At 41.7% G+C, this 21,727-nt stretch overlaps 1 protein-coding gene across 1 annotated transcript in view; it reads left to right on the top strand.

Annotated features, from left to right (window-relative positions):
- Positions 1–21,727, top strand: part of NDUFA9 (NADH:ubiquinone oxidoreductase subunit A9) — a 44,183-nt gene that overhangs the window by 12,717 nt on the left and 9,739 nt on the right. Inside the window, exons 4-8 of the mRNA XM_006754865.2 lie at positions 5,607–5,698; positions 6,762–6,903; positions 10,755–10,857; positions 15,278–15,345; positions 16,981–17,057. Of these exons, the coding sequence (XP_006754928.1) occupies positions 5,607–5,698; positions 6,762–6,903; positions 10,755–10,857; positions 15,278–15,345; positions 16,981–17,057 (482 nt within the window). The remainder of the gene's footprint in view (positions 1–5,606; positions 5,699–6,761; positions 6,904–10,754; positions 10,858–15,277; positions 15,346–16,980; positions 17,058–21,727) is intronic.

Here is a 21,727-nt window from a genome sequence, read left to right as displayed (position 1 = left end):
GGCCATTATATTTCTCTTTGGAAAGATTTCTGTTAAAAGCCCATTTTTGAATTGGGTCGTTTGTCTTCCTTTTGTTAAGTTGCAGGAGTTCTTATATATTTTGGATATTGACCCTTTATCAAATGTATCATTGTTCTCCCAGATAGTGGGCTCTCTTTTTGTTTTGTTGATGGTTCCTTTTGCTGTGCAGAAGCTTTTTATTTTGATGTATTCCCATTTGTATATTTTCTCCTTAGTTTCCTGTGCCCTAGGAGATATATCCATAAACATATTGCTATGAGAGAAAATCTTAGATATTGCTGCCTATGGTTTCTTCTAAGATTTTTATAGTTTCATGACTTACATTAGATCTTTTATCCACTTTGAATTTGTGTATGGTGTAAGTTGGTGGTCTAATTTTATCTTTTTTTTTTGCATGTATCTGTCCAATTTTCCCAACACCATTTATTGAAGAGACTGTCTTGACTCCATTGTATGCTCTTGCTTCCTTTGTTAAGTATTAATTGAGCATAATGACTTGGATCGATTTCTGGGTTCTCTGTTCTGTTCCATTGATCTAAATGCCTGTTGTTATGGTAGTACCAGGCGGTTTTGATGATGGTGGCTTTGTAGTATAGCTTGACATCTGCTATTATGATCCCTCCAACTTTGTTCTTCTTTCTCAAGATTGTTGCAGCCATTCAGGGTCTTTTTTGGCTCCATATAAATTTTTGGAGTATTTGTTCTAGATCTGTGAAATACGCCATTGGTATTTTAATAGGGATTGCATTGACTCTGTAGATTACCTTGGGTAGTATGGACATTTTAATGATGTTAGTTCTACCAATCCATGAACACGGAATATTCTTCCACTTGTTTATATCTTCTTCTATCTCTTTTTTAAACATCCTGTTGTTTTCTGAGTATAAGTCTTTTACCTCCTTGGTTAAGTTTATTCCTAATTATCTTAACTTTTTTGTTGCAATGGTCAATGGGATTGTTTGTTTAGTTTCTCTTTCTGAGAATTCATTATCCTATCAAATAAAGACAGAATATGCAGATTGACCGTCACTTCAGGACAAACATGGCTGTGCCCATAGCCACAAGATGGCAGCGCCCAGTCCCCTCAGCACCACTGGAATCCCCCAGTCCTTTAAGCACTCGCTGCAGGGGTGAAGGGCACGCAGCGCCCCAGTCCCCCGCAGCGAGCACACAGCCGGGCCCAGCTTACCCCTCACCAAGGTACTGAGGAGCAAGCAGGCCCCTGCAGCGAGCAGACAGCCGGCCCTGCATGCCCCTCACTGCAGCACCGAGGAGCAAGCAAGCTCCCACAGAGAGCAGCTGGCAGGGTCCTGCTTGCCCCTGGCCACAGTAGCAAGGGGCAAGCAGGCCTCCGCAGAAAGCAGACACCAGGACCTGTAGTGGCGTCGAGCAGGCAAGTCCACAGAGAGTAGAGAGCCATGGGGAGTGGTCCTAAGCCATCAGTAGGACATCCCCTGAGGGCTTCTAGATTGGAGAAGGTACAGGTCCTGCTGAGGGGCCCCTGTGCTCGAATTTCATGCACTGGGCCTCTAGTTGGTATATAAAAAAAGCCATCAATTTTTGGGGGTTGATTTTGTATCCTGCTACATTGCCAAATTCATTTTTTAAATCTAGTGGTTTTTTGGTGGAGTCTTTAGGGTTTTCAATGTACAATATCATGTCATCTGCAAATAATGAGAGTTCTACTTTCTCCTTTCTAATTTGGATTCCTTTTATTTCTTCTTGTCTGATCACTTTGCCTAGAACTTCCAGTACTGTGGTGAAAGCGGACATCCCTGTCTTGTTCCTGTTCTTAGGGGAAATGGTTTTAGTTTTTGCCCATTGAGTATGATGTTGGCTGTAGGTTTGTCATATATGGCCTTTATCATGTTGAGATATGCTCCCTCTATTCCCACTTTGCTGAGAGTTTTGGTCAAAAATGGGTGTTGGATATTGTCTAATGCTTTTTCTGCATCTGTTGATATGATTATGTGATTTTTGTCTTCCAATTTGTCTGTGATGTATTACATTTATTGATTAGTGAATATTGTACAAGCCTTGCATCCCTAGAATAAATCCCATTTGGTCATGGTGTATGATCTTTTTAATATATTGCTGGATGCGATTTGCTAATATTTTGTTGAGGATTTCAGCATCTATGTTCATCAGAGATATTGGCCTGTAATTCTCTTTCTTTGTAGTGTCTTTATCTGGTTTGGGAGTTAGAATAATGCTGGCCTCATAAAAAGAACTTGGAGGTGTTCCTTCCTCTGTTTTTTGGGGGAATAGTTTGAGGAGTGTAGGTGTTAGTTTTTCTTTGATAAAACTCCCCTGTGAAGCCATCCGGACCTGGACTTTTGTTTGGTGGGAGTTTTTTGATTACTGCATCTATTTCATTAGTTGTTATTGGCCTATTCACGTTTTCTGATTCTTCCTGATTCCTTCCAATGTGTTCTTTATTTGTGCTATGTCATTCTTTATTTCTGATTTCATATTTACTATATCATTTCTCATGCTGTTGAGCATCTTTACCATCAATATTCTGAACTCTATGTCAGATAAATTGTTTATCTCCATTTCATTTATCTCTTCTTCTGGAGAATTCTCTTGGTCTTTCATTTGGGGATTGTTTCTTTGTCTCCTCATTTTGGCTGCCTGTTTGGGTTTGTGACTGTGTATTAGGTAGATCTGCTATGCTTTTCAATCGCTAATGGAGGACAATGTCAAATGCTGTTTTTGACTATTTAGGCAAAGACTCAAAGCCTCAGGAGTCCTCCTCTGCCACAGACTGAGAGGATTCCATCTTGAATAGCCCCAAGCAATCATCCACAGGTGTGGCAAGATTTTTTTCAACAAAGTGGGGCACTTGCTTCTGCCTGGAGGCTAATTGTTATTCCTAGTGTTTTAATGGGCCTCAGAAACTCTGCACTGTGGGGCTAGGTATTTTTCAATAGGGTGGGTCAACTGTCTTCCCCCAGGCAAAGCCACCTGTATAGCAAATGTCTATGTGAGTAAGATGACCTCTGTAACATGAGGGACTGACTCAGCACAGGAAACTGGGGTGTCTGCCTTCTGAGTTCTAACCCCAGATCCTGGCTTCTGCTCACACAGCTCCAGTCCACTCTGCCCTCCCTCTGCTGGAGCACAAGGTGGGTGACTCCACAGGGAATTTTGTGCATTGGTGCTTTAAGAGGGTGCCTGTATTTCCAGCTGTCTTTCCCTGGCAGACAGCAACCCCTCTGTTTTTCACAGCCAGATGTTATGTGGGTACCCTTCTCAGTTCTGGTGCTCTCTGCTGGGGGACCCAGCTTGCGGTTTAGACCCCAAAGTTCTCAGTGGGAACCTCCTACAGCTGAGATATCTCTCCAGAACTTCAGAAAGTATTTGGGAGCCCAGCTAGCCCTTTGCCCCTCAGCCCCTCCCACTAGTCTCTATTACAGTCTCTACTTTCCATCCTAAGTTATCAGGTTTCTTTCCAGTGAGTCTTTATTTGATTATTCAGGAAGTTTTCCTGTATTTTAGTTGTAATTCCAGTTTGATCCTGGGAGCATGTCTGTGCAGCATCCCCTTACTCTGCCATCATTTATTATTATTTTTTTTAGGGGAAAGTGGCCCTAGATAGCTTCAGGTTGAGGGCTAGTCACCAGAAAGACCAATCACATTATTAGAGGGTTGGAACTTTGGGCCAGCCTCAACCTTCAGGAAAAGGAGGAAGGCTGGAGAGCTCAATCACAGGATCCTTTGACTTAATCAGTCATGCCTGTGTAACTGTCTGGACACCCAGGCCCAGGGCACTTCCTGATTGGTGAACATTTCAATATATCAGTGGCACACCCTGACTCCACAGGGACAGATGCTCTTGCACTCAGGACCCTTCCAGACCTTGCTCGTTATATCTCTTCATCCGACCATTCATTAGTATCCATTATTATATAATGGCCATTATAGGTATAGCACGTTCCTGAGTTCTGTGAGTTACTCTAGTTAATTATTGAATCTGAAGAGGTTGTGGGAAATTCTGCCTGAATTTGTAGTAGCCAGACTCTGCCATAATTTTTAAACTCTTGAGTTATTTTTTAGATTCTTCCTCTCCCATCATTTCCACCTTGGCTGAAAAAATCTGGTTTTTTTTTTGTGTGTTTTTTTTAGCTCTTTATATGTAGAGCTGCTTTTTTTGGATGAGTATGTCAGTCACTGTGCTGTAGGTTTTATGCATATTTTACTTAATCTTCATGGCAACTCCATGAGCTGTATTTTCAGATTTTACATGGAGCTTGGAGAGATCATTTGTGCACAGCTAGTAAATGGCAAATTGGAATTTGCATTCCTGTCTGACTCCAAAGCTGTTATTCTGTACTGTCTCTTCCACCCCACTCTCCATCATAACTAGTTCTTCCTAGTTATGGCTTTGTGGTTTTTTTTTTGTTTTGGGGGTTTTTTTTTGCTTTTGAATCTGATATCTATAGCCCATTTACTCTTTTCTAAATTACACAGGCATTTAATATGCTTGCTCATGTTCGCTCATCCTCTTTGTCTCCATCCCCTTTCTCTTTTCCCTTTTCTCTTCCCCTCACTCTCCTTCCCACTCCATTCATTCATGCATGCACACTTAATATTTGACTCTATGAAATTCTTATTATCTTTCATTGAAATGCTTTAAAAATTTAGTTTCACTGTAATATAGAAAACTCTGTACCTTTGTCTGAGGTTATTGAATTACTAGTCACTATTTTAGATAAGACTCATCAATCTAACTGAAGTTCTAACTGATGCTCAGAATTGTAGTTCTACACCAAATTCTGCCATTAGCTTAATCTGGAGTTTTAGGCAGGTCACTTCTCTTTGAGTGTTGTTTTCATGTCTTTAAAGTAGAAATGACTAGATTTGGGATTATAAAGAGGAAAGAGTTTAAAAAATATGAAAAATTATTATGAATGTTCCCAATTTATTATTAGCTTTTAGTAGATCCTCCTTATCTTCAGTCTGTAACTGATTGCTGCTGAAAAGGGAAAATCAGTTTATATCCCAGATGATACTTGGTTGTTCAGCTATATTTCAGGAAGAGAGACTTGATTACTGGATTCCTTTTTAGACATGTGGCATTTGGGTGGACAAAAATTGATGTGGCCCATTAAAAATGAAGAGCATTTTGCCCTGGGTGGGTATCTCATTTGGAGCATCGTCCTGATACACCAACATTGTGGGTTCGACCCCCAGTCAGAGCTCATACAAATGCAACCAATGAATGCATAAATAGGTGGAACAATAAATAGATGTTTCTCTCTCTCTCTGTCTTTCTCTCTCTCATATCATTTTATTCTTTTAAATGAAGAACATTTTTTTTGCTTGTTCTACCATTTGATTACCTGAATAAAGTGGACTTTCAACTATTTGTCTCCAGAAGAGTCAGAGAATCAGCAGGGGTTTGAGATCTCAGAATAATTTCTGTTGTAATACATAGAGCCTGTGTGAAATGGCACTGTATTGTGACTACAACATATGGCCCATTTTGAAATTTGCCAGGGGATGTGGGTGGGCCCTACAGAAAGGTTAAGTGCTAGCGTATACCCCTTATGTTTTTACTTGATTGTCTTTTGCCATTATAGGAATGGAATGCGAGAAACAAAGATTCTATCCGAAGAGCAGTCGAGCACAGCAATGTGGTCATCAATCTTGTTGGGCGAGAATGGGAAACCAAGTAAGTCTTGACTCATTTCTTTGTGTAAGCTGTCTTAGGGTTCAGTAGACACTTATTGGGCACTGTTTGTATGTTAAGCATTGTAGTGATGACATTTTAAATTAGTTCATCAATAAGCAACCATTTACATACTAAGCATTTGCACACACATCAACCCCCCTTCCCCTTAGGGGATTTAGTTGCATAAGTTTGGTATAAGTAAGCAGTGTGATGTGCGGCCCATAAGAAGTATGTATGGATTGTATCAGTGTGGTTGTGTGGTCTGTGTCATCAACTGGACAGGATGACCAATACTGGCCCTGTGCTTGGATCTTTCCAGCTGGGATGGGGTTTGGTAGGAGAATTTTGCCTGTTCCACTGTCAACAAAGTGATCATTGGGTTTTCCAGTGTGACAGTGTTCTAGATTTGTTCTCCATATTGTTAACTGAAGATGGCATGAGTACTGGTTTGAACAGTTCTTGTGTGAGTTGTTTATCAACAACTATTGTTTAAAACCTGTAGTTCCATAAAGCTTTGTTCAGACCTGTTTTTGTAGCATTTACTAAAGTTTGACTTAGATTTGTTTATATATGTCTACCTCATCAAATGCTCTCAAGTTCTTTGATGACTTGAAGGGTCTTAGTCAGCATTATACCTACCATAGTGACTAACATAGTGTAGAACAGAGTAAGCATTTAGTTAATGTTGTTGGATTAAACTGGTGACTGTTCTTTTTAACCCTGAGAGAAACAAAGGCCTAGAATAAAAAGTGATTTCCCTGGTCCCAGTGCTTTCCTCATCCCTACCCAAACAGTGCAGCCAGATTTTTTTCAAGGTCCTCAGCCTTGGAATTCATTAAGGACACAGAACATTATGCTGATTTGTAACATTAGTAAACCTTGAATTATATATATAGTAATAAAGAGTGAGCAGTAAAATAAAAGTAAGTTTCATTTTGGGTGAAATCATTGCTGTTTTACAGTTCAGTTATTATGAATTCTAGCACTAGTATGAAAATCAGACAGAAAGCTTTGAAATCCTGAGTTAAGTGTTCTTAGCAGATCCCCTTTTCTTTTCTTCTAGAAACTTTGATTTTGAGGATGTTTTTGTGAAAATTCCCCAAGCAATTGCTCAGGTGTCCAAGGAAGCTGGAGTTGAAAAACTTATTCACATTTCACATCTGAATGCTGATATTAAAAGTACTTCTAGATATCTGAGAAATAAGGTAAGTAACAAGTTGATTTGGGAAGTGATTCACAGAGCTGGAGTTTCCTGGCCCCTTTAAAACATGAATTAAGTTTTTACTCAGGGTTTCTCATCGACATGTCCAGGATTAAAAGGGGTTTTTAATCCTCCATTCCGGAATTAGATTTATGTGTGAGGGAGCGTGTGCATGTGCATCGTGTTCTGCCATTTTGGTCGAGTGCCCTCTATTTGTAGGGAACTATGCTAAGGGGCTTCAAAGATGGATAGACTATATTATTACCCTCTAAAATGCAGGTTCTTGGGTCATAGTAGAATTACACAATAAACAAAAATGGTAGAGTATGATTCCTCCTTGAAAGAATCATACCTGTGTCACCTACCAAGGTTACATGATCATCTTTTTTTCTCAAACCCCTTGTATAGTTATGACCTCGTGCTACATCTGAAGGGGTGATATGAAGACTGAGAATGACCAAAGGTCCTTGACAGTGGCTCCCGCTTTTTGACCCACTGCATTCCTTTATTGAACAAATTGTTTATGAAGCATCTACTATGTGCTACATTGTATGAGGCATTGGAGATATAGGAGTAAATAAAACAGACATGGTCTTAGCCCATATCTAGTTTCTAGTTCATTAAGGAAAATAATTCCCGATGTACCAGGTATTACAAAATAGCAAACTGCTGTAGCTGCTGTAGGAGCCTATAATGGAGGAGAGAGGGCGCTTTAAATTACTAACATCAGAAGATTCAGCATAAACTGTCTTAAACGAAGGGGCATTTATAGGTTCACATATCTGAAAAAGCCAGCAGTAGGAAACCTTAGCCACATTGCTGCCAAGGTTCATCAGGGCTTCCGCTTTGTTTCTCTGTGATTCCGTGTGTGTGTGTGTTTGTGTGTGTGTGTGTGTGTGTGTGTGTGTGTTTCATACTCACAAAACTGCCTGACAGCACCCTAGGCTTCATATTTTCATACTACACTAGAGAGAGAGAGAAAGTTCACACTGCCTGCCTCTACCCTGGCATTTATAGAATCATCTGAATTCATGATTGTTTGGAAGCGACAGGGCAGGGGAAGTTGGTGAGAAAGAGGGAAGAGTCAAATATGTCCAGCTCTTTGGCTTAAACCACTGGGTAGACAGTGGTGCTATTGAATGAAATGAGAAACATTTGAGACTAGGCTTTAGGGCAGTGGTTCTTGACCTTAGCTATACATTAGAATAACTGAGGGAGCTTTGAAAAATCCTGATGCCCAAGCCGCACTGAGACCAATTCAAATAGAATCTATTGGAATACAATTTGGCATCAGCGTTTTTAAACTCTCCCTAGGTTATTTCAGTGTGCAGCAAAGATTGAGAAATACAATTTCTGGAGAATGGAAGAGGATGATTCCGTTTTGGACATGGGTAGCATTTCAGATGTGTGTCAATCATCCAGGTAATGTGGATGAATGGGATTTATGATCCTGCAGCTCAGAAGAGAGGTCTGGTTCGAGGTATAAATTAGGGAGTCACCAGCATTTTTTATAATTGAAGTAGTTGGAGGGGATAAGATGACCTAGTATGGAAACATGGATTGAGAAGAGAGCTTTGGACTGGCCCAGAGAAATACCAGTGATTAGTGGTCTGGTAGATGAGGACTTGGTAGTCCTCATCAAAACAAACGAAAGACTTAGGAGGAAAACCAGGAGATGTGAGGTTATGAAAGCCAAGGAAAAACAGTGTTGCAAGGAGCGAGTAGTTACTGAAAGCTACTGAGAAGCCAAATAAGTGAGAACTCTAAAGTAACCTTGGATCTACCCATATGGAGGCCATCGGTGATCTTAACCTAGAATCATTTGAGTACAAACTTTGGGGCAGAATTCAGAGTACAGGTGAGTGAGAAGTTAGTAGGAGCTGAGTCAGTGGGACAGTAGGGGCAGGTGGCATTTTAGGTGGTTTGGTAAAAGAATGGAGTAGGGGACAGATGGACAGGAAGCTGGAGGGTCACAGGAAGTTGGAAAATTATTTTTCTTTTAAGGTAGAAGATCTTTGTTTAAAAGATGTTGTTTTAAATGCTGGTGGGATGGTGCTGGTAAGAACACTGAGACTGAAGATACAGGAGAGAGAAAATGGGGCAAGTTCCTGAGAAAGTTAAAGGAGGTGAGCTCCAAAGCATTGGTGGCGGCACTGCTCCTCTGATGTGGTGAGAAAGGAGGAAATGTTGGTTCATGCACCTCAGTTTGTAGATTAAGTGCTGAGAACTGGGATGGTTCTTTTCCTGCGGTATATCTTCTCTTTGCATTAGCAGGTAATGTCATTTACTGGAAGGGAAAGGAAAATAAAGGAGAAATTTGAATAGAATAGAAAATGTTTGAAATTGTCACATGGGAGAGTAAAGTAATTATAAGAAAACACTACATGTGGGAAATGTTAAGGACCCAGTTGAAACTGGTGAATTTACAGTCATGGGTCAATTAGAATTACATTCTGAGAAATGCGTTGTTATGCCATTTTGTCTTACGAACATTGTAGGGTGCACCTATACAAACCTAGATGCTAAAGATTAAATCAAGAACAAGTGAAAATTTAAGTATAAAGAGTACACATTAAAATAAAAATACAGTATAGTAAATATATAAATAAGTAATACTTGTTTGTTATCATTATCAAGTATTATGGACTGTACATAATTGTATATACTATTTTATATGACAGGCAGTGTAGTAGGTTTGTTTACATCAGCGTCACCACAAACGTGAGTAATGCATTGCACTAAGTTGTTAAGATGGCTACCCCATCTCTAGACGATGGGATTTTTTTTTGGTTCCATTGTAATCTTAAGGGGCTTAGTGTATGTGATCTGTTGCTGACCAAAGTGCTATGTGTGCATGACTATATAGTGGTACCAATTTGGCATTTTTATTTATTTAATTTCTTCCAGCTGTGAAGGCAGAAGGAGTTCATGGCTCAGAGAAGGAGAGTGATGGGGTTCTCCCAGGGTTGGTATTTTGCCTAGTGGGTGGAGTAGTGAACAAAATGACAAGGCATTTTACAGTATTGGTAAGAAAGTGATTGAGAAATTGGACTGTGGAATCTAACCAGAGACAGGATGTTTGAAGGGGTTGATACAGAGGAAAGCAGACTCAGTGGACTAGAGTTTCTGAAAAGGTTGAGAAACAGGTTATGTCAGGAATAGAAAAGCAAGAACAAGCAGGCTGGAAGTGTAGGAAATTGTTCTCTGAGAGGAAGGTGTCTTCATTTAGTTTCAGAAAAAGGGCACTTCCAGTTGTTGATATGGTCTGTGTCCTGACCAAGTTGAGAGTGCAGAAGTGGACTGAAGAGGTGGTTATTGGAGTTGAGAAGCTCAAGAAAGAGATCCAAGTCCACTTGGACATTGATGTCACCCACAGTGGTGGTGTAGGTGGAAAGAAAATTGGGGTGGAAAAGAAGATTGATATCTGCATTGAGCAAGAGACCTTGTCTAGGAGGTGAATAGATGACAACAAGTGAGGACAGGAAGATTAAGGACCTACCTGGCCAACCACACAGCTTTCTCTGGCAGGATGATAAGTTGTTGACACAAACCAGAGAAACTGTAATTAGAAGGGAAAATGGAGGCTAGAAAAATTCTACTCTGATTTTTCTCCTTCTGTGTAAGCTTCCCTATAATAATTATGAAAAGAAATCCAATAAGAGCTATAAGAGACAGGGACTTTTTTTTATGTGTGATTTAAAAAAATTCTGTGTAATTGAGATTTATGAACAGTACAGTTACCTTAACCTGGAGGAACATATGACCTTTGAAATATAAGTAGTGTCCCAACAGTGAAAAAAATGGATGCTTTTTTTTTTTACTCACCTCAGAACTCTGTTTGTTTGGTTCCTTTAGGCTGTTGGAGAGAAAGAAGTGAGAGATGCATTTCCAGAAGCCATTATCATAAAGCCTTCAGACATCTTTGGACGAGAGGATAGATACCTCAATTATTTTGCAAGTGTGTATTCTTTCTTAACTAGGGGCCCAATGCACGAATTTGTGCACCTTGAAAGGAACTGTGGGCCCTGAGGCTGCAGTGGGCATAGAAGCAGGTCTTGGCCCATCCTCTGCACCACCGCCCAGCCTCTCCTGCCACGGCCCCCGGTCACCTGTCTGCCGGTCCCCTGTCTGCCGCAGCCCCGCTCCTGCTGCTGCTCCCATGTGTTGCCATCAGCGCTCACACTTGCTGAGCAGGGGGAGGTGGAGAAGCCCTCAGGGGCTATTGGGGCCGGCAGCTGCTGCTCACACCCACTGACAGTGCCGAGCAATCTGGACTGGCACCGGGCGCTGGCAGCGGGTGTGAGCGGCGGCTCTGGTACCAGCAGTGGGTGCGAGTGGAGCCCAAGCCGGCAGCAGGTGCGAGCAGTGGTTGCCAGCACCAATCGCGCCTCAGGTGCAGGGGGAGGTAGAGAAGCCCTGAGGGGTGATTGGGGCCAGCAGCCTCCACTCACACCTGCTGGCAAACACTAATCTTTTAACTATCTCCATAGTTTTGCCTTTTCCAGAATATTATACAGTAGGAATCATACAGTTTATAGCCTTTTCATATTGGCTTCTTTCTACCTTTTTGCTGTTGTGAATAATGCTGTTTTAAACATGGGTATACAGATATCTCTTTGAGACCCTGATTTCAATTTGGGGGGTATATATCCCAAAGTGGAATTGCTAGATCATAGGGTAATTCTATTTTTAATTTTTTTAGGAATTGCCACACTATTTTCCATAGTGGCTATACTAGTTTACATTTCTAAGTACACAAGGTTCCAATTTTTCTCTTTTTTCATCAACACTTGTTATTTTCTGTTGTTTTTTTTAATAGTAGTATGAGGGCCCTGACCAGTTTGGCTCAATGCATAGAGCGTCGGCCTGCGGACTGAAAGGTCCCAGGTTCGATTCCGGTCAAGGGCATGTACCTTGGTTGCGGGCACATCCCCAGTGGGTGGTGTGCAGGAGGCAGCTGAATCGATGTTTCTCTCTCATCGATGTTTCTAACTATCCCTCTCCTTCTCCCTTCCTCTCTGTAAAAAAAGAAAATCAATAAAATATATTTAAAAAAATAGTAGTATGAGGTAATATCTCGTGTTTTTGATTTGCATTTCTCTAATGACTAGTGATATTCAGCATATTTTCGTGTGATTGTTACCCATTTATATATCTTATTTGCAGAAATCCCTATTCATGTCTTTACTCAACCTTTAATTTGTTATTGTTGAATGGTGGGAGCGCTCTATATATATTGTGAATAGTGACACCTAATTAGATATAGGATTTGCAGATATTTACTTTTATTCCTTAGATTACACTCAGTTAATTGTGTCCTTTGTTACACAGAAGCTTTTAATTTTGATATAGTCTGATTTATCTATTTTTCCTTTTGTTGTTAATGCTTTTGTTGTCATATTCAAGAAATCATTGCTAAGTCCCATTTCATGAAGCTATGTTTTCTTTTGAGGATGTTTAGATCTTTGACCCATTTTTATTTAATTTTTCTATATGATGTAAGGCAGTGGTTCTCAACCTTGGCTGCACATTGGAATCACCTGGGAATCTTTTTAAAATCCTGATTTCTGGGCCTCATCCTCCAGAAATTCTGTTTCTTTGTTACTAATGTTGTGGCCTCACCCCATAACAAAGAAACAGAATTTCCGGAGGATGAGGCCCAGAAATAAGGATTTTAAAAAGATTCCCAGGTGATTCTAATGTGCAGCCAAGGTTGAGAACCACTGATGTAAGGTACAGGTCCAACTTCATTCTTTTATACAGTGGGGCCTTGACTTACGAGTGTCCCGACTAACGAGTTTTTTGAGATACTAGCTGTCTCTCCGCGGATTTTTTGCATTGAGTTGATAGAGTAATTTGAGTTAACGAGCTCCTTAACGAGCTCGGTCTCAGAACGAATTAAACTCGTAAGTCAAGGCCCCACTGTATGTGGATATCCAGTTTACCTGGCACCATCTGTTGAAAAGACTTCATCTCCCCATTGAATGGTCTTGGCACCTTGGCAAAAATGATTTGGCCAAAGATACAAGGGCTATTTCTCTCTATTCTATTCCTTTGGTTTATATGCCTGTCGTTATGTCACTGTTTTGATCACCATACACTGTTTTCATTACTATAGCTTTGTCATCAGTTTTAAAATCAGGAAGTGTGAGAACCCCAACTTTGTTTTTCTTTTTCATGATAGTTTTAGCTATTCAGAGTTCCTTAAGATTCCATATGAATTTTAAGAAGGAATTTTCTCTATTTCTGCGAAAACACCATTGAGATTTTGATTGGGTTTGCATTAAATTTGTAGGATTGCTTAGGGTACTATTGATATTTTTTTCCCCTTTTTTGGTTAATCCTTGCCCAAGTATATTTTTCCATTGATTTTTAGGGAGAGTAGAAGAGAAAAGGAAAGACAGAGAAACATTGATGTGTGAGAAACATATCAATTGGTTGCCTCTAGCACAAGCCCCACTCAGGCCGGGGTGGAGCCTGCAACTAAGGTACGTGACCATGACAAGAATTGAACCTGGGAATCTTTGGTCCACAGTCTGATGCTCTATCCACTGAGCTAAACCGGCTAGGGCACTATTGATACTGTAATAGTATTGTCTTCCAATTCACAAACATGGGATGTCTTTCCATTCATTTGTGTCTTTAAATATTTTTGGTAATACTTCATAGTTTTCATTTTGCAGGTCTTTAGCCAACATGGTTAAGTTTTTCCTAAGTATTTTAATTCTTTTTCTGATTTATAAATTCTATTTATAAAAATTTTTTGAAAAGCTTTTTTTACCTTTACATTTAATCCATTTGGCATTTGATTTGTTTTGGTTTATGGTGAGATGTGAACCATTTCTTTTTTTCCCCGAGTAGTATTGTCTCAGCACCATATATTAAATAATATTTCCACTTTCCATGTGTTTGTGATACTACATTTTTTATATACTAAATTCCCATTCTTTTTTTAAATCCTCACCTGAGGATATATTTTTATTGACTATAGAGTTGAGAGAGGGAGGGAGAAAGAGAGAGAGAGAGAGAGAGAGAGAGAGAGAGAAACATGTATGTGCAAGAAAAACATTAATAGGTTGCCTCTTGTATGCACCCTGACCAGGGAACGAACCCACAACCTTTTTCGGTGCATGGGATAATGTGCCAACCAACTGAGCCACCCATCTGGGGCCTAAATTCCCATTCTTAACAGCATCTTTTTCTGGGTTATGTACATTATATCACTGATCTGTTGATTGCTATATCCTCCTTAAAATGGAGTGCAATTTAGTTTTTGAGTCCAGTCTTAGGAGTGGTCATACATTTAGCATTATAGAGTAGAAAACAAGTAGCCAAGCCATTTGACCTGTTTCCCTTTCTCTCGGTGTCCTTAAATCCAGGGTGGGGCAAAAGTAGTTTTTACAGTTATGAGTATGAAAAATAATATACTAACTAATAAAGAATACAAGGATAAACTCTGTGTTTCACCTTCTCACAAATGTAAACTTACCTTTACCCCACCCTGTATTTGGTCTTTTTACTTTCCATATCTGTTGTCTGAAAAGGAAAGGGCTGCTCATTCGTTTCCTCAGAGTCACCTACATTTATTTCATTACTAGAGGCCCAGTGCATTGTGCACTGGTGGAGAGGGGAAGGGGTCCCTCAGCCCGGCCTGCACCCTCTCCAATCTGGGACCCCTCGGGGGATGTCTGACTGCCGGTTTAGACCCGATTCTTCTCGCAGTCCGGACCACTGGCTCCTAAATGCTCGCCTGCCTGCCTGCCTGCCTGATCGCCCCTAACCACTCTGCCTGCCTGCTGGCCTGATTGCCCCTAACTGCCCCCCTGCTGGCCTGATCGCCCCTACCTTGCCCCCCTGCTGGCCTGATCGCCCCTATCTTGCCCTGCTGCTGGCCTGATCGCCCCTACCTTGCCCCCCCTGCCAGCCTAATTACCGCCACCTTGCCCTCCTGCTGGCCTGATCACCCCTATCTTGACCCCCTGCCAGCCTGATTGTCCCTAACTGCCTCTGTCCCCAGCCTAAGCCACAGTCTGGACTTCCTCTGCTGGAGGCGACCTGGCCGATTAGGAAGGTGCCACACCCATCACCCTGCTGCTGCTGCCATTGGCAGGCCACCATGGCTGCTTGAGCCTCGGGTCTCGCAGCCACATGCAGCTGTCTGTGCCATCGGGGCTTGCCTGAGCCTCAGGCAGCTGCTGCAGCTTTGTCTGGAAGGATGTCTGGATGGTTGTCCAGAAGATGTCCACCCTAATTAGCATATTGCCCTTTTATTAGTATAGATTTCTGTTATGCAAAATGATTATGTTAACCTGGAATACCTGGAGGTGGTGGGTTTTTAGCAGCTTAAGCATTCTAAGAATAGTTCTTTCTTCTGCCAGATATGCGCTTTTTTGGTGGTGTACCTCTTGTGTCCTTGGGCAAGAAGACAGTGAAACAACCAGTATATGTAAGTACTGTGAATGAAGGTTGACCAGTTTTCTAGTTTTATCCTAATCCTGTAACTCTTGTCATTTTCTTCTTTGTCAGTTTGCTTCAACTGGTTGCTTTTCAGTTTACCTAAGAGTGACATGAATTCTCTGTGTCTTGTTCGTTCGTTTAAGGAAAATGTATTGAACCCTTAATGTACTAGGCCCACTGTACATGTCATGGGGGATATAGAGATATTAACTATATATACACACAAATTGCTCTCCTCAAGTTGGTCTTCATAAGCGGCATATTAGCAAAGCAATGATCATGCAGTGTGATAAATGCCGCGACTGGGAGAGAGATTTATAGGGTTATGTGAGAGGGATACCTAATCTAGATTTGATGGTCAGGGAAGGCCTCCAAGAGGAAATGACATATCAGGTGAGACCTTAAAAATGATTAACAGTAAGTCAGATGAAGAGGCTGGAGAAGAGCATCCTATGCAGAGGAACAGTGTGTACAGGAACCCAGAGGTGAAAGAGCATGTTGGGTTTCATATTATATTGAACTAGGGTTTCTCACTCATCTGTGGCACTGACATTTTTGGCCAAATAATCAGTTTTTTGTTGTAGGGGCTATTGTAGCTATATTCCTGGCTTTTGGCCACCAGATGTCAGTAGCATCCCCTACCAACCCCCAAGCTGTGACAACTAAAACTGCCTCTAGGCATTTGCCAAATGTCCCTTGGGTGTCAAAATCACCCCAAGCTGAAAACCATAGATTTGAAACTATATAAAGTTATTATTTTTTAAAGTCAAATTGATAGAATTATAGGCCAGTCCATGTGGTTTAGCCTAATAGTTTAAGTAGCTTAGTAATAGAGGAGCTTGGAGTTGTGGTGGGCAAAAGCACATCAGGAAGGCCTGACAGCCATCTATCTATCTATCTATCTATCTATCTATCTAAAAGCTCAAGCAACCAATGACCGGTCGACTGGTCGCTATGATGCTCACTGACCACCAGGGGGCAGACACTCCACACAGGACCTTCCTCCTGGTGGTCAGTGCACTCCCACAGCAGGAGCGCTGCTCAACTGACTGATGGGCACCAGATGCTGGGTTCATGATTGGCAAGTGCAGCTGCAGCAGTGCAAGCCTTTCCCGCCTCTGTGGCAGAAGTACGGAGCAGCGGCAGTGGCTGAGATTAGCGGGAGTGGCGCCCGACCTGGGCTCGGGCTCCCCCACAGCCGCCTGCTGCTTAGTGCACTACTACATTCCTCAGGGATTTCAGACTGACTGCCGATTTCGGCCTGATCCCCACAGGCCTGGCTGAGGGACCCAACTGGTGCACAAATCCGTGCACTGTACCTCTAGTATAAAGATAAATACCTTTGACTAGAAAAGTATTTTAAAATTTACAATGTGGAGATGGTTTGAGCTCTTAAGTCTGTTCTTCAATAAGTTTTTGAAAACAGACTTGCCATTATTTTAATTTTATAATGGGTTTGTCTTTCTGTGTGTGATTGATGTGACCTTCTTTCCTTCTTCCCTCCTTTCTTCCCTCCTTTTTTCCTTTCCTGCCTCCCTTCTTTCTTCTTTTTCTCTCCTGAATCTCTATTTCCCTCCCTCTCTTCGTCAACAATCCCCTAAACATGCGTTATAATTTCTTATAGGTTGTAGATGTATCCAAAGGAATTGTGAATGCAGTTAAGGAGCCAGATGCCAGAGGGAAAACTTTTGCCTTTGTTGGGTAGGTGGTTAGAGTTTGACTTTAAAATTGTGTTACCTGTTAAAATGAAGGACTCATTATGATTCACAGCAACAATTTCAAAACATGTCACTCACTAACAGATTTATTCATTGCATTTTTATAGTTTCTTTCTTCTATGTATTTATTCCAGAAACCTACTCCCTTAGCCCTTAGATGTGTCTCAAAGAGTTGTCCAAAGGCCATCTTATCAGAATCTTCTGAATGCTTATATTAAATCAGAATGTGAAGGAACCTGGGAATTTGCTTTTTAATAAGTGATTTTTCTGTCACCAAAGGCTGACAACCACTTCCCTAGAGAATTATATTTACACTAGGGGGCCGGTGCATGAAATTCGTGCACTGGGTGGGGGTGAGGAGGAGTGTCCCTCAGCCCAGCCTGCCCCCTCTCACATACTGGGAGCCCTCAGGCATTGACCCCCATCAATCTCCAATCACAGGATCGTCCCCTTGCCCAGGGGACCCTCATTTCCCCCCATCACTGGTTCTCCCCCCAGCCCAGGCCTGATGCCTCTGGCCCAGGAATCATGCCTGCGCAGGGGACCCCCATCTCCCTCTGATCGCTTGCTCCACCCCCCCGCCCAAGCCTGACACCTCTGACCCAGGCTTCAGGCCTGGGCAAGGGGACCATCATATCCCCCCAATGCCTGGCTCCGCCCCCCACCCAGGCCTGATGCCTCGGCCAGAGGAGTTGACCCTCATCACCATCCAATCGCTGATCACTGGATCGGTCCCTTGCCCAGGCCTGAGGCCTCCGGCAGAGGTGTCAGGCCTGGCAGGGCACCCCCAGCTCCCCGCGGTTACAGGATCCGCCCCTTCCCAGGCCTAACGCCTCTGGCCCAGGCATCCGGCCTGGGCAGCAGGAACCTCCAGCTCCCCGTGATCTCCCGCTCTGCCCCTGCCCAGGCCTAACGCCTCTGGCTGAGGCGTCCTGCCCGGGCAGCGGGGACCTGCAGCAGCAGCGGCCCCGCAATCGTGGGCTCCGCTTTAGGCCCAGGCAAGGGACCCCTAGCTCCCAGGACTGCCAGCTTTGACCCTGCCCAGCTCCCATCGCTGGCTCCACCCGTACTTCCTGCTATCACTGGCCAGGGTGGCAAAGGCGCCTGATTCTCCAATCATGGCTGGGGGCAGGGCAAAGGCGGCCCTGGGGGCTCTTAGCTCCCCCCTGGGTTTCCGATCACTGTCAGTGGCAGGGGGCCTCTTCCTGCTTTCCCTTTCGCCTCCCTGCATTGTGCCTACATATGCAAATTAACCGCCATTTTGTTGTCAGTTAACTGCCATCTGAGTTGGCAGTTAATTTGCATATAGCCCTGATTAGCCAATGAAAAGGGTATCGTCGTACGCCAATTACCATTTTTCTCTTTTATTATATAGGATAGTCCCGTGACCACCACAGATGGTTTTGTATCACTCCAGTGATGTTTTTAATATATAAAAGGATATTACTGTAAATGCCAAAACACAAAATACTTTTAGGGAGTAAGTACAGTTGCAAAATCAAATTAATGTTGCTAGAGTATCTTAATGCCCCCAAAAGTTGAAAATGGCCGGTTTAGGGTACAGTTGCTAACGCTGTACAAGACTGACCTTTTGTTATATGCTCTCTTTGTTGAAGTTTGCTCTCCAGAAAAATGGGACACAGTTAAACTGACTTTCCTGAAATTGTTAAATTATGACATAGCTAGGTTTAGAACCTTTATACTGAATTGACTAAGTCTAAAAAACTAAGACTTAATCTGTCACATTCAGAAGTACCAGATCCATCTAATAATTGGCTCAGAACCCCATCATTCTTTGAAGAAAACTAGTGGTACCCGATGTTTTGTGACATGTGGGGATCTGATTCAACAATGAAGGGATAGACTCATTCCTAAGAAATATTTGATTCTACAAAAAAGATACTTTTCTCTCTCAACCAGATGCATAGTATTTATTTCCAGGATTATGAATTCATACATTTTTATGTTTCACTATTATTACAAGTTTAATTTAGTTAAAAATGGTTTTTGGTGCATGAAAAGACTATGGTGTGTTTCCATGTCAACCAGCTGCTGCAAGATGTATGTCTCTCTTCGAATTCCCAGTTTGGTACATTGGCATGCAGTTATATGACCTAGACTAGAAAAATCACTTAAAAAAATGTGTTTAGCACCGGTTTTGTAAAACACAAGATTCAAACACATCAGGCTTTAGTTAGGTACTTAGACCAGGATACTAAGGAACAGATGAACAGAAATGATTTTACAAACTTTGCTTGCCTACTGCCCAGTGGGTATGGCTCTGGGATAAGTTAGCCATTTTCTGTGGCTTTGCCCTGCCCCTTCAGTCTCTTTGCTAGGCTCTGGTAAGTCATACTTGTTTGGCACAGTAATGGGTCAAGTAATGCTAGACTTGGCAGTGTAGGCATTTTTCCTTGTGAAATTATAAAAATGCATCTATATTTCTCTTTTGCCTCTTTAGTTCCAGGGGAAAACTTTACTTGTTTCCTTGACACTTTGAGGTTAAGGCATAAGCAGAAGACCTGAATTTTGCTTCTAGTTTTTTCATAGTTACTAATTATATGATACTGGCCCATTCTGCTTATTCATTTAATAACTACCTATGGACGGACACACACACACACACACACACACGCACCTGTGAGAACTGATAAGTTCAGCAGACCATAAGGTATAAGATCAGCACGTAAAAAATCAGTTTTCTATGTTAGCATATAACGATCTAAAATAAAATTAAGAAAATAATTTTATTCAAAATAGCCTAAAAAAGAATAAAATACTTAGGTGTAAATTTAACAAGAGAAGTAGAGACCTATACACTGAAAATTATAAAACATTGCTAAGGGAAATTAGCAATCACAGTTCGCCATCACTGCCCTGCTGGGGTCCAACCCCAGCAGGTCCAGGGGTCCCCAAAGGTGAGGACGGAGTCGGCGAAGAAGGAATGGCACGGAGACAGCGTTCAGTTGATCAGCAGCCTAGGCAGGATCTCTAGCCAAGTTCTAGTCAGGATCTCCAGCGAAGTTCTGGTTAGGATCTCCAGCCAGGTTCTGTGGCCATGTTCTCTTGCTAGGTTCTCCAGCCAGGTTCGGGTTAGGTTCCTGTCTCTTGTTGTCTTGTTGCATCTGTATTTATACCAGTTGATTCTAATCCTATCAATCTCTATTCCAAAGGTTAGGGCGTTTCTCATCTCCATTCCAGGGAGTAAAGATTATGTAGCTTAAGCAGGATTGTTCTTAGTTAAAGTGATTAATTACCCGCCTGGCAGTTAAGAGGTTTTATTCCCTTCCTAACTTCAGGGGAAAATCCCTACCTGGGGAAACAACCTTTTTCGGAGAGGTGACCTTGGACCGGCTCCCGGCACTGCCCTAGGAGGACAGGAAAAGGGCACTCCTAGGAGAGAATAGTAGGATTGCAAAGCAGAACTGAGTCTTCCATTTGAAGGCAGTGATCAAAAACCAAAGGTGAAGCCCATTCACCCAGTTGTACTTTCTCTACATCTCTGTCTTGCTGGTGGTTTAGGCACTGAGAAGGTGAATATTTGGGTTAACCAGAGTATGGGTTTTGCTACACCAGTATAATGGAGAGGAGGCTGGAGACAAGGTTTTGCTGAGGATATTTGCAAAGGAATGACCATGAAATCTAAGCTGGGAAGGACACAGGCTTCAGTGTACCTTTGTCTGTGAGCAGGGGCATTTAAACCAGTCTTCAAGTCACTGTTAATGGAACACAAAGTGCTTTAGAAGAGCTGAAAAGGAAGGATGCTACGTATTAGTTTGCCCATGAGTCCAATATTGCTTGGCATCTTAAAGATTACAGGCTGTTCTTTGGCACAGCATATATTATATGCCCTGCAGTGATCTTCACATCCTTTTAGATTGGAAGAGCGCTATTTAAGGGCTTTGTCCCCAGCTGACATTTTCTTTTTGTTTTATTTTTAGGGTGAAAATATCAGAATGATGAGGTTCTCACTAAATTCCTTTCATTTTGCTCAATTATCTCAGGCTTTGTGATGCAAAAGGGATTAGAAAAGTAGGTGAAGAGATATTAAAATGTATTATAAGGAACAATAATTATTAAAGCAAGGTTATACTGGTTCAAAACTATTCAGATCAGGAGAATGGAATATAAAGTCCAGAAAATGTCTCAAGTATATGTAAGAATATGGTATGTGATAAAGACAACATTTAAAAATATGGGGGAAGGTTAGATAATTCAGTAAATGGTGTTATATCTTTATAATAATACAAAAATATATTGCTGAAGGAACTGATGTTATGGACATAAAAATAACAACTTATTGGTAGAACTATTAGTAAAGATATATGGAAAGTTATGTCACTGATGGAGAGGAATTTTCTAAATATAAAGCCAAACCATAAAATAAAAGAAATCAGTAGTTTTAAGTGAAATGTTTAGACTTTTATATGCCAAAAAACACCTAACCATTAAAATGTAAAGAATCTACACTAATAAAAGAGAAACATGGTAATTGGCGTACGACCGCTACCCTTTTCATTGGCTAATCAGGGCTATATGCAAATTAACTGCCAACTAAGATGGCGGTTAACTGCCAACTAAGATAGTGGTTAATTTGCATATGTAGGCACAATGCAGGGAGGCGAAAGGGAAAGCAGGAAGAAGCCCCCTGCC

The sequence above is a fragment of the Myotis davidii genome, unplaced genomic scaffold, assembly GCF_000327345.1.
Source record: "Myotis davidii unplaced genomic scaffold, ASM32734v1 scaffold1373, whole genome shotgun sequence".
Lineage (NCBI taxonomy): Eukaryota > Metazoa > Chordata > Mammalia > Chiroptera > Vespertilionidae > Myotis > Myotis davidii.
The sequence above is the reverse complement of the archived record's forward strand: the minus strand, read 5'-3'. Positions and strand labels throughout refer to the sequence as shown.